Raw genomic sequence first — 19,660 nt, 5'->3', positions numbered from 1 at the left:
TCGCCAAATGTAGCACTAGGAAAAGTTTTTCCCCAAGCCTATATATTTACACCCGTTACTCGTAGAATAAATGGGTATGATGCACTTGCTGAAAGGAACGTAACAGGTACTGCGAGGTTCGTAAAGTACCGGGTATCTTTGAGTCGCGTATCTTGAAGCTAAACTTTCTTTCTTGTTCAAGCGTCTTCTTTGCAGAGAGAAAAATAATGTGTAAATAGTTCCATATATTCTTGTATTAAATATCAATTCAATGCTGCGAAATAATTTTCCGCGGTGTGTGGAAATTGGTTGCCAATAGAAAAGATGCCGTTGCCTGGGGGCTTTGATGTTTTCCCATTCGCATTGGTATTGGTATTGGCTGCAACTTTCTGTCGTAAGTAAATTCACTTTCGACAGGCACAAACTTTTCACACCAACTGTTGCCAAACATTGCTGACTTGTACGCATTTCCAATTGCTATTTGCTCGCCTATTGTTTGTAATTTCACTGCCAGCACTTGAGGATTCTGGCGGGGGATTTTTGGGCCTTGTTCTTGTATTTTTTGGCGAAAGTGTCGTCGTCACGTCGGGTAATTGATTTTAAATTAGCACATTGCTTTGAAAATTTAAACTGTTTACTTGTGCCTGGGGACATCTGCTCTGGAAATGCTTTAGTTTCTAAGAGTTCTGCCTACGAGCTCTGTCATTCCCTACACTTTAACTAATTTGTTGTTCTGAGTATTAAATCCTAAAAAAGAGGTAATTTATAAAAGTTTTTACTGGCAATAAAAGATTACTACAACTAAAAACTGATGCCACAGTATTGATATTAAGTTTCATCTTACTTAACACTTTTATTTTGAAACTTTTCCCTCTGGTCAACCCTAATTAAATAGGGATTAAAAACACTCCTCAGTCATTTTTCCAAGCGTACAGCTTTTCGCTATCTCTATCCCCCAACCATTTCCGTCTCACTTTCTCCGTGTCCGTGTCACTGTGCTTGTGTGAGTGGGTGTGCGCTAGTGTGAGTTTATGCATGTTTAATGAACATGAATCCACGAGCCACCAGGGCACCCCTGTAATCGCATTTCAATATTCTGCACCGCCTGTGCAAAAGGAAAAAAAAAACAAGAAAACAAGAAGTGGGTTCAGAGCAGTACTGCCCTAAAAGAAAAAATGTTAAAAATATAAAAAAAACGAGGAGAAAGAAAGGAAAACTCAAAGCCGGCTACCGCGTCTTCCCTCCGCCGCTTGCAAACGGCAATTTAGTTTGCAGGGCAAACTTTTCATAGCTGCTCTGACCCGTAAACGAGGTCAGCGGAAAAAACATTTTGAAAAATTCATATGCAAACGTATTTTCAGTTGCACCGGCAACTGGCAACTGGCAACACACAGGTGCCAATGGCAGCACCACCAGGATTTGAATCGGAATCGGGAGCAGTATCCAACTATCCACCCAGTAAGTAACAGAAGCAGCTGGAGAGCGGAAAAGCGGAGGAATGGCGGTCGAGGTAAAGGAAAACTTTTTAATGGCCAGCGCACACACACACACACCATGCTCACTTTATAGCACTCTTGCTGGCCAGTGTAATTCTTAGTCGCCATGGGGCTCAAAGTCTTCCCCAGTTTCGGCGTGAAGTGAAACGTTTTGCTTTTTATTAGTTGGTAAACATGAATAATAATGCAAAAGAAGTTCCTTTTTACACTAAATTAAATGTGAATCAACATGTCTTTGGGGCAAACCAAATGAACTTTTTTGCCTGCTGCGAGAAAAGGGGTGAAATTTATTACTTTTTGCCACAGTTCTAGGTAAATTAATGTGTCGAGAGAGAGAGAGATCGCAATTGAATAAGGGTAATTTAGTTAAAAATAACTAAGATAAATAACTAGAAAAGGGAATTTAATATACCACATGCATGACATTGAAATCTATTCCAGGATTTATCAAAGGATTTTTATATTAAGAACCTAATTACTTACTCTATTTAACTTACTTACTTACTATTAGTGTAAGTAATCTCATACTCAGGCACTTTTAATCATTTTCCATACTCAGTAAATACAACACACATTTGTAGATTGCAATCGTCATGTAATCAACTTGACTTAAGCTTTTCCACTTTTTAATCACTATGCCCGGGCTAATTGCTTGCCCAAAAAACCGAAAAGCGGAAACTCTTCAGTTTAACATAGAGTGAAACATTTTCCGCCTTTCCGTTCCGGCGGATAGGACTTTGCACGGATGTAATTGCTGGACAAGGTTTGTAACCCACGGGCTCTATGAGTAATTAGGGTCGGGGATTAGTTCAGTCGCCTTTTCTTCAATAAATTTTGGCCGTTGGCCGCCCAAAGGCCAAGTGAACCCGGTTCCCGGCACCCGGCACCCAGCTCCCGGCGATGGATATTTAAGGCTCATCCCGGGTCACAAGGTGTTCCGCCTTAAAATGGCCTAAAAACGAGAAAATGTGAGGGGAAAACACTGAGCAAAACGTTTAAAGCTGCAATGTAATAATATATACTCATACTATATATAATATATAAATAAGAATAAGAATGAAAATAATATAGAGTGGGCAGGAAATAAAAATGTTTGTAGCAAGCTTAAATTTATTTCTTAATACTTCTTTAAATACCTAAACAATAGCGCAATAATGGCGCATATTAATCACCATTTCTAGATACATACAGTTCCTTTCTTTTTAGTTGCATCCAAAAATGATTAACTGGCAACGGATGTCTTAGTGGCATTTAATTTCCCAGTTATTGGTATTGTTAGAAGCATAGTCCTGGTTTTTGGGAAGTGCAGGATCGGAGGAAGTGCCCTCTCACATTATGCCATCTCGCGTCCGCCGACGGTGATGTATGTACGTGTTTCGGCTTTGCTTCCGTGATAATTTTCCAACTTTTTGCACCAATTATGTGCACGGCAGCGCGATATTCTCTTAGCCAACTCGGTGTTAGTGGGCCCTGCTGTGAGTGTGTGGGTGTTGGCCTTTTTGTGCCTTTAGTTTATGCTCATTACGTGAGTGCTGAGCGCAGCAGACTTACAAATTGTTGTACAAGAAATTGCCGCCGTTGGCATTACACGAAAATACAGGGAAAAACACAGAGGCGCATATATATACATACATACGTATATATATGTACATTAGTACATAGCTATATATAGATTTCTTGCCTGGATGCCAAGCCGTCGAATTGAATTTTCAGGTTAATTCGCGGCAATCGAAAAGGAAACTTGTCCACGGGGCGTATGCGCGTTATATAGTTGAACAATTTACAAAGGGGCCTCACTTCAACCACCCACTTTAACTATGAGCTATTGAAGGCTGTTATTTAAATAAATACCGCAAGTGGCATACGGAAGTCATTAAATGCTGGGACATTTTTAATTAAATTCAGGTTAAGAGGAAATCGTGCTCACTTTTCGTATGCGCGATATTTAATTGACCGATTTGTTGCTCTCAAGTTTGGAGTAATTTTAGTCTTAATTAAGAAATAAGTAATTGCATATTGAATATATAATATCGTTAACATTTGAAATAAGTAAACACTCAGGGCGTATGCGTGATATTTAATTGACAATTTTGCTGCTCTAAATGTATGAGAAAAGCTAGGCACTTATGAAGCCAGAAAAAGCAATTAAATTGTAAGCAGTTAATTAAATTCAAATAATCTTGGCACACAAATCCAGGCGTGAACCCCGGGCGTGTAAGCGTTTTTCGAATGCCCCAATTGTGAGCAATTTAAATGGCAATTTTAAGTGCCCGATAGCAAAGAATTAATAATTTTAACTATTAGCTAAATCCAGCAATATATACTCAACGTTCAGTATTCACAAATTCCCTCTTCACAACTCATAAATCAAGGCTTAAATGTGATTTTGAGGACTTAAGAACTTAAGCCTTAAAAACCAATTCCAACTAAAATATGGGATGTCGGCTCTGGCACGCCCACTGAATAAGTATTTCGCACCAGGAACGCACAGCTTTAGTTTGCCACACAGTTTTCCTTTTGTTTGGGCCAATTCAGGAGCAGAATATTAAAGGATAGCAACTGCTGCTTTAAAGCCAAATAAACTTTCGCCAACGCCTCCCACCAGCTGGCTGTTTATTTGGGCAAAGGCGAAAAGTGTAAGAAGAATGGGGCTTTTTATTTCACTCAAGTACCGTGTCGTTGCTTTCACCTGCACTGAGAAAAATGGTATGGTAGATTAGAGTTACATGCAAGCAACTAACCAACTAGCTTAACCTAATCAATAAATATATTATATCTATTATTTCGGAATTTAAACTAAGCCTTAACTTGGTATATATTTATGAAATAGTTAACTTAATTATATAAACTCCGTTTAGCTATGACTATGATGCATTTTATTCAGGCCAAAGAGACTGGTAGAAAATGCAATTATTTCAACAAAAGTTTTTTTAGCTTTGAGAACTTTGAAAAGAAACACTTGAATTTGCGTAAAATGTACCTTGTTTGCCAAAATAATTGGGCAATACTCACTGTTGATGTTCCCAGTCTTTCCCAGTTTTTGTTTTCGAGAACATTTGAAGTATTTTGGTTCGAGTGTGTGAAAAGTAGGCAGGGAAAACTGCATAAACTACCAAGTGAGTCGGCTGGCTGTTGGCAGTCAAGTTTCCGCTGCATTTTCATTGGAAATACCAACGAAATTCAAACTCAAGCCGGGGCTAAATGTCTCGACGAGCTTATGCCGAGCTTCGGATGCCGAGCAGCTCGAGCTGCAGATACATTTTGTTTGTTTACTTTGAAATTGTAAATGGATTAGCCGCACTCCGAGGCGCGCCAGGCCTGACAAATTGAATTTGTTAGACTCGAGAGAAGTTTTTGGCAAACTTTTGCGTGCATGGTTGGATATTGGACGTGGCCGGAGTGCCGGAGTCCTGGAAGCCATTGCCCATAAACCGAGAAACAAAACTTTGCCCTGCCGTCGAAGGGGGAGTGTTGAGGAATAAATTGCTATGCCGTAGGTGACGGGCCAAACTAAAGGGTTTTCGCAACAGCTCCCCTCCCGGAAAACTGGGTCATCAATAAGGTGATACTTTCAAGCGAATATCTCGAAACAAATGCCGGATTAATCTTAAGCTCGAATGGTATCGAAAGTGAGTAAATGATTGGCAACCAAGGCGAGATGGGAATGCTGAAAACTTGTTCGAGGAATTTCTGTGGGAGGGATTTCCTCGATGCCCAGCTATTCCCGACTGATGGTCATCAATAAGGAACTACTTGAAGAATCATCGGAAAAATCAACTTGACATTGTAACAAGCTACAGCTACTTGGTTTCGATTTTGTCGACCGAAAAGCAATGTGCACAAGAAAATGTCATAAAGAGATGAAGAGCAATAAGATTTGATTTCTGTAATTTATTGCGGTTGGTAGTCAGACTAGAGATTTCGATTGGATAGAAGAGACAGACGTAATAAGAAAAACTCATTGCATATCAATACTACCAATAATAATAGCGTAAATTATTCATCTGTTTCCACAGGTATGAATAATGATTTTAAATCCAATATATATTTTATTGCAGAATTATCCAACATTCATTTAAAGCGAATTTATAGTTTTAAAGATCGCACACAACTTATATCTCAATGACTTCGTAGTCGCCAGCTGATGTATGACACGTTAAAACACATTTTACTGCATTGCACACATCTAGGGCTAAAATTGCTGTTAACAAATAAAATTAATGTATATAATTGGATTATTTATATGAAAGAAGCTGATTACCCAACAGAAAAATAGTTCCGAAGACTCTCATACCGGTGCTAACTTTTTGAATTCTCCAAATAAACTAAATATTTTTATGACCTGAGTAGTCTTTTAAGTTTGCAACAGCAATTCGTTTTCTTATTTATATCTCATTTCCATGCAAATAGAGGTGATTTCATCACCAAATTTAGTATATGCGTTACAGTAATCCGAATAATTCATTTGAACAAGAATTGATTATTCAAAACTAGAGTGGAATTCAACAATATTCACAATATTTAGCTTATAATTTTTCATTTAATTAATTAAAGATATAATTATTTCAAGTGTTATTACAGTGCAACTTAGCAAACGATTAGCATAACAATAGATATACATATTAGAGTTAGTTGGGCTATTGAAACAAAATTTTCATGTAAATCAGCGAGATTGCACATTCTAAAAATAAAATAAATTAAGTTTACTTAAGAGGGAGAAAGTGCCATCAATTCCAGATATTTTAAATCCACTTTTAAAATGTTCCACTTAAAACTCAGCTGCTGTAATCGATTTATTTTTGCCAATTCTCTTAATGACCACAAGACGTCTGTTTTTGAGAGCTTGACTTTCCTACACAATGAAAAATGTTTCAAATCGGATTGAAAGCAAACAAACAAGACATTTATTTCAAAAACATCACTTTCATTCAATACCATGAAGCGAGTAGAACATTTCTATGTACTTTACTATGAGGCAATCAAAATTCCTGCCTGTGTTCTGCCTGTGGCACATGAGCCAAATACATTGGGTTTTATCCAGGATTACCCGACTTTAATTGTGCAACTTCAACTGTTGCTGCCGGGGCCAAATTCCAATTGAAGTCCAAAGTGGTTAGGCTAATTGAATCGCTTCGTCTCCGTTGAGCCAAAGTGAATGGGCCTCATTGCGATATGTAATGTATGTAATCCCGCCTTAAATAGAAAACCCTTTTGGCCAAACTTGTGCTGCGGCCAGGCCAAAATGTTGCTTACCCCATACATTTTCCTCTGTTGGCCCTCTTCGTCATTTACATTATTATGATGAGATGCAAATCTCGTTAAAGGACACTTCAGGCTCCGCCCCTCGCATCCCATATAGACTACACTTCAATATGTGTGCCATATGCCCCTCTATATCTTGGCAGCCACATTCACATGGTTTTCGCCCCGATTCGCCTCCTGTTTTCCCCAATTTCCCCAATTTCCCTACCCCATGTCTGTGTGTTATTCTTATGCAAATTACATTTCCTGTGTTTGAGCTACAGCTTGTAGCTACATGTGTATGCGTGTGCCAAACACGTGCACAGGAAAAAAGGAGGACTTCTTCGTATCCTAGATTTTCATAATAATCGTTTTCATAGCAAAAGTTTATGTCCTTGAAGATCAAACATATAATATTTAGCTGTTTTAAAGTTAAGTATTAAGTGCAAGATTGCAAACTTAAGGTTAGTTTAATAGTCATTAAAATTGTTTAAAACGTCTTTTTTTGTTTCGAGAGTTCGTTTTTTTCGGTGCATTTGAATGTCGTGGAATATTTTGCATACCCACATATAGCTAAAAAATATTCTACAATTCTTTTGTAAAAGTCAACAACAGACGGACGAAGCGCTCATAAATGTTTTCGTTTGTCAGCTCGTGCTCTCCCTTTCACTAGCCGTCTACCCGTCTCTTTCCTTTCATTTGCATCTGTCTATCTGCTTCCGCTTCCATCTCTGTCTGTCGCATGTGGCTGTCTCTTTCCCTGGCCTTATGACATATTTGTAGCTGCTGACTTTGCTTAGTATCTTATTTGCATTTGTAAACTTTAGTGTGCCATTTTGTTCATTTGTTTTTGGATTTTTTGGTCTATCCTGTCCTACTGATTTTGCATTTTATATCCTTGCACACGTGCATACATTTATTATATTTATTTGAAACTCATTAGCTTTTAAGGGCATTTTTCCATTTCTGATTTTCCCTCCTTTTCCAGTGGCACAAATCAAGTGCAGCATCAGCACATTATTCACTGACGTGTGAAGCATTTCGAAGGTATAACGAATATTTTACCGGTTTTGATTTGTTAATTTTGCGAATCTCAACACTTGTGTAACTCCCATTCAATCGCATTGAATTTACATATTAGAATTTGGCTTAGAGAGGATTTTGCTATTGATGGATGTGCTGGAATGAAATCAGAAGTAGACAGTTTGATATTTGGATAATTAAAGCAGTGCTCGTTTAACTACGGTTAAATGGTATTTAAATAGTTAACTGATGCAGAACAATTGTGTGGAAATTGTGTTGCATATGTTTGGGGCTAATCCAAATCGAAATTAAATTGAGTAGTTTTGGTTTGCATAATGACTTTTAATGATCGGTGTTAACTATTAAGTAAATATTTATGTTGTGGGAAATCTATTAAGATTCCACCGGTTACAACCCAAAAGTTGCTATTTTTATTCGTTGAATTAATTTGAATTGAATTTAATTGAACCGGTATGTAAATACACAAGTATAAAGGTAATTTGAAAAGTCAGTTCTTTAACATTAAAGAATAATCGGTTTGGAAGATTATTATTTAATGGTTAACTGTATAATCAAGACATAAGAACAAGAAGGAAACGACTATTAGATGCCCTTTACTCAGGGAAAAACACAAAATTTTTATGGCATATCGATTAGAATTGGCATTAAAAAATTAAATGAAAAATCTCGTCGTGATACTTTCGGCTTGTTTGTGGGCGTTGGAAGTGGGTGTGGTAGCGTTCTGAAACAAACTGAATCTTTTCTCTCGAATGTCTTTGCTTAATATCAAATTTAAAGCTTTTGTAGTTCCCGATATCTCTACGTTCATACGGACGGACAAACGGACAAACGTTGCCCGATACTATCGGCTAGTAATCCTGATCAAGAATATGCATGCTCTATAGAGCATAGACCTATTGTCTTTGTTTTGTGGTGATTTTTTAATATAATAACCTGTTTATTAAGTTTATCAATTGTGATCGGATGTTTTATATACATATATAAATATATATAATTAGATAATATACGTATTGAATAATAGGTAATTCTCTTGATAAGTCTTATCTTTTTTAATTGATGGGTTCAAACTGAGCTAATGTAAAAGGTTTTTAATGGATTCATCGATATTTTAAAACCATCAGCGAGTGTGTTGTTCCACTGTCGTTTTGTTGCTTGATGCCGAATAGGTCCGTAATTGCCGAAAATCAGTAATGAGTCTATTTCGCTATAAACTTTATTGACTGTCATAGTGAAGAATAAAATTTGTGCTGAACCACTGCTCTAAATTTTAATATATGTATTTAATAAAGTGCTGTACAAAAGGATTTGATTCGGAAGCAACCTTTTGTTTCATTAAATAATTATAATAGTCATTAAACTATACTAAATGAAGCGCATCACAAAAGTGAATAGTTTGAACTCAACGTTCACGTATCAGACGTAATTTTTTACTTTTGTGCTTTGTATATCTGCATTATAATTATAATTGCTGTTTGTATATGTTTGTAGATAAAGTGTTGTACAAGTTTATTAGCCAGTTTAATACACACGCCAAAAATTTATAATGGAAATAAAGCTGAATTTGTTCATTGCCTTTCTGATGATCTCTACATATTATTTCACAGAGGTAACAAATTGTTAATACTAAAAAAATATTTAAAAAAAACTACTTTTAGGTTTATTCCCTAGTGGAATTTACAAACGTTCAGTGCGAGTCTCTGGATAAGAACTTTGCTTTAATTGAATATTGTTATCTGAAATCTGTAAACCGATCTTACAAATATGTTTCGATTAAAGTTAACCTCCTAAAGATACCCATATACAAAGTCAAGGTATACTGCTTAAAATATGTCTAATTATATTTAAAGCGAATATAATAAGTTTTTATTCTTTAACTCAGATACGCTTTGGTCTCTATAAACGATTGACTGGATATAAGCCTTTTCTCTACAATGCGACTTTGGATGCGTGTAAATTCCTTAAATCGCCGAATTCCAATCCGGTCGCTCTTTTTTTTTATAATTGTTTCAAAGAGTATTCCAACATGAACCACACATGTCCTTTTAACGTAGGTATACGCATAGTGTATTAATTAAATATTCAAATTATATTCATTTCAGCATGATATTGTGCTGGATAAGATGCCATATCATAGCATAAATAATAAGATCACCAAAATACTGCCCTTCCCAGAGGGAAATTATATGATTGAAATACACTGGTTAGCCTACGAGATTAATAGAGCTATAACCAAATTGTATTGGACACTTACTTGATAAGACAAGGCGATCAAAACAGCGATGACCAGACACTATAAATATATAATTGTAATGCAAATAATGTATCTTCATTCCAAAGACGAGCTTAATAAAGAATGTATGGTATCTAAACCTAATTGTGAAAGGGTGGTGGATATTTAAAATCATCTTTCTAAAAGTGTCATATTGCAAAGAAGCCAACATGCTATTATCAGATACTTAATCCTAGCTCCATAGCTTTTATAGTTACTGATATCGAGGCGTTATACGGACAAACAGACGGACAGACGGGCGGACACAAGCAAATATATATACTTTATAGGGACGGAAACTGTTTCTTTAACCTGTTACATAATTTTCAATGTATGTAGGATAACCTTTTTACTAAACAAGCAACCGGAATAAAGATTTGTATGATTCATAATATTATTATTTTACCTACTTACTCTAAAAGGGTACTCAAACTTCGCCCTTCGCCTGATCTAACTATTCGCTCTCTATTCAAAAGCACTTTCCACTGTGGTTCCTATTTTTGCCCCTTTTGGTCCTGGTTAATGGCCACCAGACTGCATGCCTGACAATTGGAAAATTGGAAGTTAAAACCATTAAATAAATGAGTGTCACACAGCGGGGCTGGTGCCAGGAATCGAAGAACGAAGGGGGAACGCGACACAATCACATTTCGGTTGATGCTGGTGCCGAATGCTATTTGGGTATTTTTATCTCTTTCGATTTACCCAGTCATTCAAGGGGCTTCCAAGGGGGGTTAACCACTTTGATTCGCCCTCGATGGAAAGGCAAAACATCAGCAGACCGAACACACAGAGGGCCCTGTTTGAAAGTCAACAGTTTTAACCTAATCACAGTGGATTTTATTGCCGCCTCACAAATCGATGCGAGCGGATTCGAATGCGGATGCGGACATGGCTGTGGATGCGGATGCGGATGCGGAAGGAAGGGAAACGGAAGCGCAACGGAGCCGAAGGTCCTGGGCAACCATTTGTGGGCGGACCGCAGAAACTGTGGGGGAATCATTAGGTTGCTGCGTAAGAATTTTCCGGGTGCGTTAAGTGCCCCCCAAAAGGACCTTTTGGGCTTTTCGTGTGCACTAAAAGAAATTTTTGTATGTAATTTCTTACTAATAACGTTCGAACTCATATATATTATTATTGAACTACAAAGGTTGAGTAAAAAATGTATTTCATTATTTAATCGGTAATATTTTTAAAGGCTCTTTAGAAAAAGTTTTCGTTTATAAGCAACTATTTAAATATATAAATATATTCATATTTATGTGTTTATCTCTGGCTTTTGTAAAAATTTACATAATTTTTTCAGAATAAAAATTACTAAAATAATAGAAGCCTTACTGAAATCAACTTTAATGTATTTCCAAAAACTTATGTATATATAAACTTTCTTAGTGCTGATATAGGGTCTCACATTCAGCACGCACTGGCTGTTGAGCCCGGACCTAAATGTTATTTATCTCCAGATTAAATGGATTTGTGTGCAAAATTGTCTATTTAACTGGGGCCAGGCAGAAGCTTTAGCATTCGCATCGTCATCAGCATCAGCGTTGGCCTTAGTATCAGAATCAGCAGCACTTTCGTTTCTCGAAAGTGGCAGGAACTTCATTGTTTGAACTTTTCAACGGATACGTGGGCGTTTGATTGAGTTTCAACAAGGGTCGACTTGTCCTCGTGCCCCCGGCAAAGATTTCTGAAAGGCCCCAACCACTTGGTCACTTTCCCGCTTTCGCCCACTTTCCCGCTATTTCCCTCCATTTCCCTGGCGACCTGTTTCAGTCTCTATTGTCAATTAGAACTGACAAGTGGCTCTCTACCATATATGGGCGAAAGTGTTCGTGTTTATTTCCTTTAACGGCCTTGGTTGACAAACGCATTCAATGGGTTAACCGGATTCCATGTCCCCTCTTCTTTACAGAGTTGGGCAATTGTTTTGTATACCTATACAATACAGAATGTGTATATCCATTAGGTACACTAATTACAAGTTTGTGTTGAGCAGCTCAAACATATATATTGAAATTTGTAACAAATTAATAATATATTGTTCTATAGGGTATCGCACTAAAGCCTCATCTCTGGTACAGAACCACTTGATTTTTATTGGCCCAGAAATTGGAATTCGTTGAACGCTTTCTATTGAATAGTTCTATATATTTTCTTTTGAATTGATAGCTTCTTGTTATGCAATTCTTTACCAATGTTCGTTAGTTGAAGAGGGAGAACTAAACAATGCTATACCCTCTTTAAAAAAAATCCAAAACCATTTCCGGCCAAACATGTGTTCACAATTGTGCGAGATTGCAAAGTATTTTGGGTCATTTTTTATATATTTCTCAGGTTCAATGGTCTTTTTGGTAATTGGCGCCCAGATTTTCTGTTTTTCAGTTGGTCTGGATTCTTGTGGATTGTCCCACAAAGAGGTCACAAATGTAATAAATTTTTCAGCGTACCCGGCATATCCGCCATACGCGGATATTTTATGGTTCGTGTTCTTCAGAATTTTTTGCGTTGTTTGTCAACACTGGTAATTTTGTGCAGGGAAATTCGTCATTTATGTCTTTATCTTTAGTACATATGTACGAAAGTTGTAAATTTGATATCCGTATTAAAGCAAGTTATGTTTTAATACTAATGTTGGTATGTTTTAAAGGTGTTCTTGGTTATTGTATTAGTTGACAAATTAATTAAATTAAATACTAATGTTTTATTTTATTTTTTTTTTAATTTAAATTAAGCTTAGCTTAATTATCTAAAAATTATGGTATACTATATAATATTGTCTCACCAAACCGAGTTTTTATATTAATTTATTTACCACCAATGGTGCTCAAGTAGATATTTTTCAAAGGATGGCTTTTATTGAAGATTTATATCTTTTGCTCTAATTTCGCCGAGCTTTAGTTTCTCCAAAGTGCAATTTTCCCGTTCACTGCTGCAGCCGAACAATGGTGGCCTTAGAATGAAGCTCAGCTTACAGCCAGATGCAGTGGACCAGCAAACAGACAATGGCCCAAAAAATGCGAGAAGAAACCCAATTCAAAATAATAGTCTAATAAACTTACTTAGCGTGCGCACAGCTGATTAGCCCGACCGGCTTTCCACTCTCTTATGGCAACTGCGTTGGAGATTTTCCCACCTCCTCCCCTTTGCTCACCACCCCGCTTCGGTTGTTGGTGCTGGCGTCCGCTTTCCACCGCTCATCTTAAAGCCAATTTCCCGCCCTCGCACTCCAGCTGCGGCAAAATTTTATTATTGCGCTTCTGCAGCTGGCCGACAACAAAAACGCTCGCCGCGGTCGTTTGCTTAATGCGCCGCGTGCCTTTCGCCCCGTTCCGATCCGCCAGATAGCCACGGCTATAGCTATCTAGCCATGGCTATAGCCAAAGCAATGGCCGTGGCGATGGAGATGAGGATGGCCGTGACGATGGCCTTTCGGCGCTTATGGCTGAGAAATGCTTTCTTTATGTATTAATAGTACTTTCACTCCCTTTACCACTCGAAAGTCGGGCTAAGGATGGCAGCGTGATTGGAGCTTAATGCCCAACGCCCCCTGAAGTTTGAGTTAATGCCTGATGGCAACGACTTCATAAAGTATTAATTTAGTTTGTACATTTTGCAAATTGTCTCTTTATTGGGTCGGAAAAAGTTTAAGTTTTATTTTGGTAGCTTACATGTTTTCGCAAAAAGTTAAATCAGCTTAAAATATGGAATCGGTATAATTTTCCACGTTTTTATTGTGTAAGCTTAGTAGGGATGTGTTAATATATTATTAATTAACTATTATTTAAATGGGATTTCAATGAATGCTCCTATTGGAACACAAAGCATAGAAAGATGACACTGTCCTAATTAAAATGAAATACCTTGTTGCTTTAGTCTCATTTATATAATTTCTAAATGTTTTGTCAACATCAATATGTGTTTAATAAATTTGGAATTTAATTTGCAACTTATTTACGAAGACAGAGATTTGTGAATAACATCAATCAGCCAAAGCCAAGAAGCTTTTCATTTAGTTGACAGTTCATTTAAAATCGATTTTGGTCTAATTTAGAGAATCTCTAAAAGGAGAAATACGATTTAAAGTGCGTTTTCATAAAATTCACACCATATCGGTAAAAAAACCAAATAAAATACGAGTGATTTACCTAATCAAAGTGTCGTTAAAAATATTTGCATAACCAAGAGAAAGAGAATCTCGTTTTTGGCTCATAAACAATTTATTGCGGCACGACATGTTTTATGTGCTTTTATTTTGGTCAGGCAAAAAGCATGTTTTTTGATCGAAGTAGAAAATTATGCAAACCATGTTTAGCTAGTGAAACAATTAAAATATTTATGTTTTATTGAAATAAAAATGACACGCAAATTGGGGTTTGAAAATGTCCCCCCTTTTTATATTCATTCAGTAGGTATCTTTTATCAGTGTCAGTTTCTACGCAATGTAGACTTCCAGTTTTGAAGCTATCTGTATGAAACTTTATTTCAAGTAGTATCTAAGTCAATAATTGAAGAAAACATATAAAAAAAATGTAAAAAAATATATATTTTTGTTTTTATTAATTATAAAGGGCAGTAGGAACTGTATAAAAATAAATAGCTAATTAATAATTGCAAGGGTATATATCATAAGCATCACCTAGAAGAGTTATCTACCTTTTTAGTATTTTTAAAATTAAATAATATGCATATTTTGAATAATATAAAATTAAATGCATGTATTTAGCAATATTCCAACTAGCTAATAAGTAACCCAGCTAATGAGTGCAAAATTACATGATTTTGTAATTTCAAAGTGTCCGTAACTGAGGTGCGTGAATAAATGATGAAAATTACCAATCCCCATACCCACCCATCATATGCGGCCATCACGCTACCATCACTGGGCTCGATGGGAACCATCGCCCAGAAACCCGTGGCGGGAAACTGAGCACCAGAGCACATTTATCCGGGAATGACTTCAGTGTTGTATCACGTAGTAAATAATTCCTTTGTGGCATTGTCTTGGTTGGCTTTGCAGCATTTGGCGCTCGTCCTTTTGTCCCCCAATCTCTTCGTGAAATCCCAGAACTCCCTGGACTGCCATCCCACGGTTGTCTAGTGGGTGTTTACGTGCCTTGAAGGATGGAATGGAAAAGGGGATGGGGTTTGGACTGTGTGGAAATTGGTCTACGGGAGATTGGGGGTTGAGTCTTTTATTGTTACGTGGCAAATACAACATAAAACGAACGTGTAAATGTTATTTCTTGATTTATTTCCGCGGTGCATGCAGATGCTTACGCCAACCGATTTTAAGGTTTCCACACCCAAGCCGCTCCACCGCCCTGAATCCGAATTCCCCATCCAGCAAAAAGCATCCTCGATAGGTTACGTATACGTACGTATACGTAATGTGGCGGATTTTCATTTCGTTCCCGCCTTGGTACGTTGCGAAGCGTCGGCAAATATAAAATATTCCGCTTACCTTGCACAAATATTTATATATGGTTGGTACATAATATAAAATTACTGCATGTCTCTCTTTCTATATATCTATACATGTATGAATATATGTGGATTTGTCAGTGTGTTGGTCTACGTGAAACTTTTAGCGCGTGTGTGAGTGTTTATGTTTGAGATGGCAAATTTTTTGTATCTGTGTCATTTATTTTGTTTTCGCTCATGCACCCTGTAAAATGAGACCAGGAATCATTGGCACGGGGGAATACTAGAGTTGCATATCGTTGCAACAGAAACATTTTTTAATTATAAGTTTTTAAGTGCAATTTTTAATTAAATTTATAGGTCGGGGAATGGCAAATTGGTCATTTTCTAGTAAATATTTGATAGGCGTTAAGTATAATGGCTTAGATAATATGATAATAGTAATATAATATAATCCATATATACATTTATGTTTCACGTAGTGACGAAACGCTCCAGGGTAGTGTTGTAAAGTAAAATGGGGATTTTAGCATCTTGTGACTCATGCTTACAATACTTTAATAATTGTATTATATAGGGTATTGTATTGTATCTATAGGGTATTTTAGCCACTCACCTGTTATTTCGCGAGGCATTCTCTGTTTGTTTCAGTATTTTGTAATTTTTGTCTCCCTTTTGTTCTTCTCGGATTTTCGTTTTATTTTTTCCGCCCTTGCGTGCCGCCTGTTCGGCACAAAAGCAAACATTTTCTTGGGTAGGCGACTTTACATAGCCCCCTTTTTCGCCCCCTTTTTGCCCTTTCCCCTTTCCCCATCATAGCCCCTTTATCTGGCCCGTCTAGGCAAAAGCCCCCATGGCTTATATTTACCTCTCGACTTAAGCCAAGGCGAGACGTTTGTCTCTTGGCCGCCAGATCTGTTTTCGGGTTTCGGGGCTTGCTGGAGCACGGAAAAAAATATCAACACCAAAATCTGAAGAGAATCTCCATATAGAAATAAAAGGCATTTTCAGAAGTAATCTTAAGGTGGCGCAATAGGACAACCCATTGTATTGTAATCCTTTTTGTTATAATTCCAGTTATATTTGTAATTCATTCATATTATTATTTGGGATGGGCAAATACAACTTTATGACCGAAAACAATATATGTTCATCCAATAAAGTGCGAAACAATTATTGTACTTTTTTCCACTGCATAGGTTGAGCTCGTATTTGGTTTTGTTGGGTGAGGTTTTGGTTCCGTGTTTCGCCTGTTGACGCAAATTGCCAAAATTGCCTGCGGTTGTGTTTACACGGCGAATGTAACAGACAACAGACAAGTGACAGTCGCACGCACTGAATTCAAATAAAAGCCAATGCCAATGCCGTGTCTACAAGTGGGTGGTGGTACGGAAAAGTGAGCGGAAAAGCGGGCGGAAGGCCATGGAAAATGCAGGACGAGTCAGCAAACGTGCGGTACATTATTTAATTTTGACATGTGCTTGGGGTTTTGTCATCTGTATGTACAGCTCGCCAAGTAAATACCAATTGCCAATTCAAATTGGTGCTAATGTGCTTTTGATATATGGATTGAGGTTTTCGAGCATCCGTCAGCAAGCAATATACATACACTTAATCTGTATATATATGTACATATGCATTCAAATAGATCCCTGGCCACACTCAATTGTGACTATCAACGGCAAGGCGTCTGTGATGATTTTATTAGCTTTCGGTTGCCTTTTTGGATAAATCATTTGCATTTATGGCATGTGACAAGTCCTGCTGACATCTCTTTCTCTATTCGACTGTGCGTCTCTTTTTAATGACGGCCGGTTTTGATCTGAATTGATGGCACTTCCATTAAACATGGATTCAAATCGACTGCTTCCGTTTCCTGTTCGAATGCAGAACGGATCACTTTAATGCACTAACTATTGGTTTGGATTTGAATTGCCGGATATTTTATTTTGAAGTGGTGCCTGTTTTTGGTTCAGTAGACTAAAACGTTGAGAGATGTCAGTTTCAATGCGATTTAGCCCCGATATGGTTTGTTTTATGTCTGATGAAATGGAAGATAGTTTCAATTTTATTTTACTACGCCAGTACTTAAGTTTTATCAAAATAAAAGTGATATTTAATTAATATGAACCAACTATTAATTGTTAAGAATAAATTTTGGTTAGTTTGGCTTTATTTCAAAGTTAAGCACCAATTAAAGCGTTCCAGGAAACAATAGCACTTTACTGTTTGCTCGATACCGGTTGTATCGGTTGATAGTTTTTGCCATTGCCCTTTGACTGCTGAAAATATTTTCCCATTTCCTTTCAACTTTTCCTCCGTTGGCCGGCTTTGTTGTCTGCACTTTCCAATCTCCTCTCGGTTTTCCTCTCCCTTCCGCCTTGTTTTTGTGTATTTTTTTGTGCAATGTTTGCCAATGGCTGTTCTCGAGACATGGATTTGATGGCTCCGATGCTTTTCAGTGTCTCTCCACTTTTAACCGATTTTTTGCCAGTGGGCGAGAATCGACCAGTCAGAGTTCAATTGAATATAAGACAGATGAAAATGAATCGAGTTTGGTATTTGAGTAAGTGTGTTTAGCCTTAGTTGCTTATAACAAAAGCTGCAAAACAAATTTCACAACTTTTATGAAGTAAGTGTTGTAAATGACATTAGTAGGATACGATACGATTTATAATTTAAGAATGATTTTCTAAAACTAAAGCCTTAATATCGATGGGTTAAACCAGTTCTCCTCTGGTCTAGATTATTGCTCTGTTGAATGCTGGTGCCGAGATATAAATTTCAACAGTATACTTTTTCACCCACTTTATGCTTTCTATATTTCTTTTTTTTTGCTCTGCGGCTCAAAAGCAAATCTGTGTCGTGGGCGCTTGTCCTTTCGCTATCGAAGCCTCCTCAGATCCCAGATGCTTTTTGCCGCCGTTCCGGCCGAGCTCCAATAAATCTACCCTCCCATATCTTTGGGTCTTGCTTTCATGCTTTTACAGCATCAACAACAAAATAACTCAAAGTGTCATCCAAACTCTTGAAGTCTATTGTGTTGGCCCTTTGTTGTTTGTTGTATTCCCTCATTCCGCTTCCCCACCGGTTGTCCTTTGCCCGCTGCGTTATCCTTACAAAACGTTTGACGGCTGCAGTTGTTTGGGTTTTACACGTGTTTCCACGGCGGCTCAAGCGGGGGGCGTTATTATTTAGCTTTGCTTTTAGATGAATCGAACCAATATGCAATACGCCACTATCCCTCTTCGAGTGGCATTTTTATTAGGTGTATGCCTCCGTAAATCACTATGCCACCCACTCAACTACATACTTACTCCATCCAATAAATGCCCAAACAAATACATGCTTCACTGTTAACTGAATTCCTATTAAGGCCATATATGTATGTCTGGATTATTTTTCGTTTGATCTAGGATAACCGATATTGTGAAATAGGCACCCAAAGCTGATAACCTTCAGAATCACTTTCCAAAGTGTGTATAAATTGTGTCTTTATAAATAATTTATGGTGCAAAAAGACTAAGGTTTGCATATTTTGATTTTTATTTTAATAGAACTGTTTCTTCGAGTGTACGGTTGGGTATGTACCTTGTTCAGGGTGTTTTAGTATTTGATAAAAATCAAAACAAAATGTATGACATTGTGGGGCTCCCATTTGCGTGAAGTGGTTCGCCCACGTAACAAAGGCAAAACGGGAAGGCTCAACAAGGCGCCGCCAAAGACCCAATTTCCCATGCATATTCGAATTCTTTTTCCAAGGGTCTATCCGGACTTCCTCCCCAGTCGCGCAACCCCACCTTTGCGTATTTTATGTTACCCACTTCAAGTTGCCCTGGAACTTATTACATATTATAAATCATATCATGGCCTGACATTATGCTTAGCATACAATTTGCCAAGGAGCGACCTTTTGCCACTCTGTCTTCGTTCGGCTCTGAAGGTCGAATTTAAAATGAGTACAAAACTTTTGCGGCAAGTTGTTGTATACCGTATACAAATAAAGTACTTTTACGGGCTATATATTGAAATGATTGGCTTTTACTTTATGACAGCTGGAAAGATTTCGAGAGCTTTTCCCTATATTCAGCATAAAATGCCGACCTTTCAATTAATAATTGGGTAGTCTCCATTACAGGCTTCTCAGCACAGCAGTCATGTAATGAACCCATAAATTACGATCCCCTTTATAATGAACAACATTAAA

At 37.4% G+C, this 19,660-nt stretch overlaps 2 protein-coding genes and 1 long non-coding RNA gene across 4 annotated transcripts; 1 reads left to right on the top strand and 2 right to left on the bottom strand.

Annotated features, from left to right (window-relative positions):
- Positions 1 to 5,443: 5,443 nt before the first annotated feature.
- LOC117140129 lies at positions 5,444 to 5,840 on the bottom strand. The gene is made up of 2 exons (XM_033302893.1): positions 5,737 to 5,840; positions 5,444 to 5,676 (listed from the first exon to the last, which is right to left on the bottom strand). Exons 1-2 carry the CDS (start codon positions 5,765 to 5,767, stop codon positions 5,588 to 5,590), a joined length of 120 nt encoding a protein of 39 aa, XP_033158784.1. The 5' UTR covers positions 5,768 to 5,840; the 3' UTR covers positions 5,444 to 5,587.
- Positions 5,841 to 6,136: 296 nt separating this feature from the next.
- On the bottom strand, positions 6,137 to 12,986 carry LOC117140130. 2 transcript variants are annotated; one of them, XR_004459401.1, is made up of 3 exons: positions 12,815 to 12,986; positions 10,012 to 10,050; positions 6,137 to 7,895 (listed from the first exon to the last, which is right to left on the bottom strand). It is a non-coding gene; the product is annotated as an uncharacterized LOC117140130 (long non-coding RNA). The 2 variants fall into 2 exon arrangements; XR_004459400.1 differs by having other exon boundaries at positions 6,138 to 7,895; positions 12,845 to 12,986.
- LOC117140128 lies at positions 9,304 to 10,029 on the top strand. The gene is made up of 4 exons (XM_033302892.1): positions 9,304 to 9,366; positions 9,416 to 9,571; positions 9,640 to 9,756; positions 9,854 to 10,029. Exons 1-4 carry the CDS (start codon positions 9,304 to 9,306, stop codon positions 10,013 to 10,015), a joined length of 498 nt encoding a protein of 165 aa, XP_033158783.1. The 3' UTR covers positions 10,016 to 10,029.
- Positions 12,987 to 19,660: the final 6,674 nt, after the last annotated feature.

Source organism: Drosophila mauritiana, chromosome 3L (assembly GCF_004382145.1).
Source record: "Drosophila mauritiana strain mau12 chromosome 3L, ASM438214v1, whole genome shotgun sequence".
Classification (NCBI taxonomy): domain Eukaryota; kingdom Metazoa; phylum Arthropoda; class Insecta; order Diptera; family Drosophilidae; genus Drosophila; species Drosophila mauritiana.
Note: the sequence above shows the minus strand (reverse complement) of the source record. Positions and strands in the feature narration are given on the sequence as shown.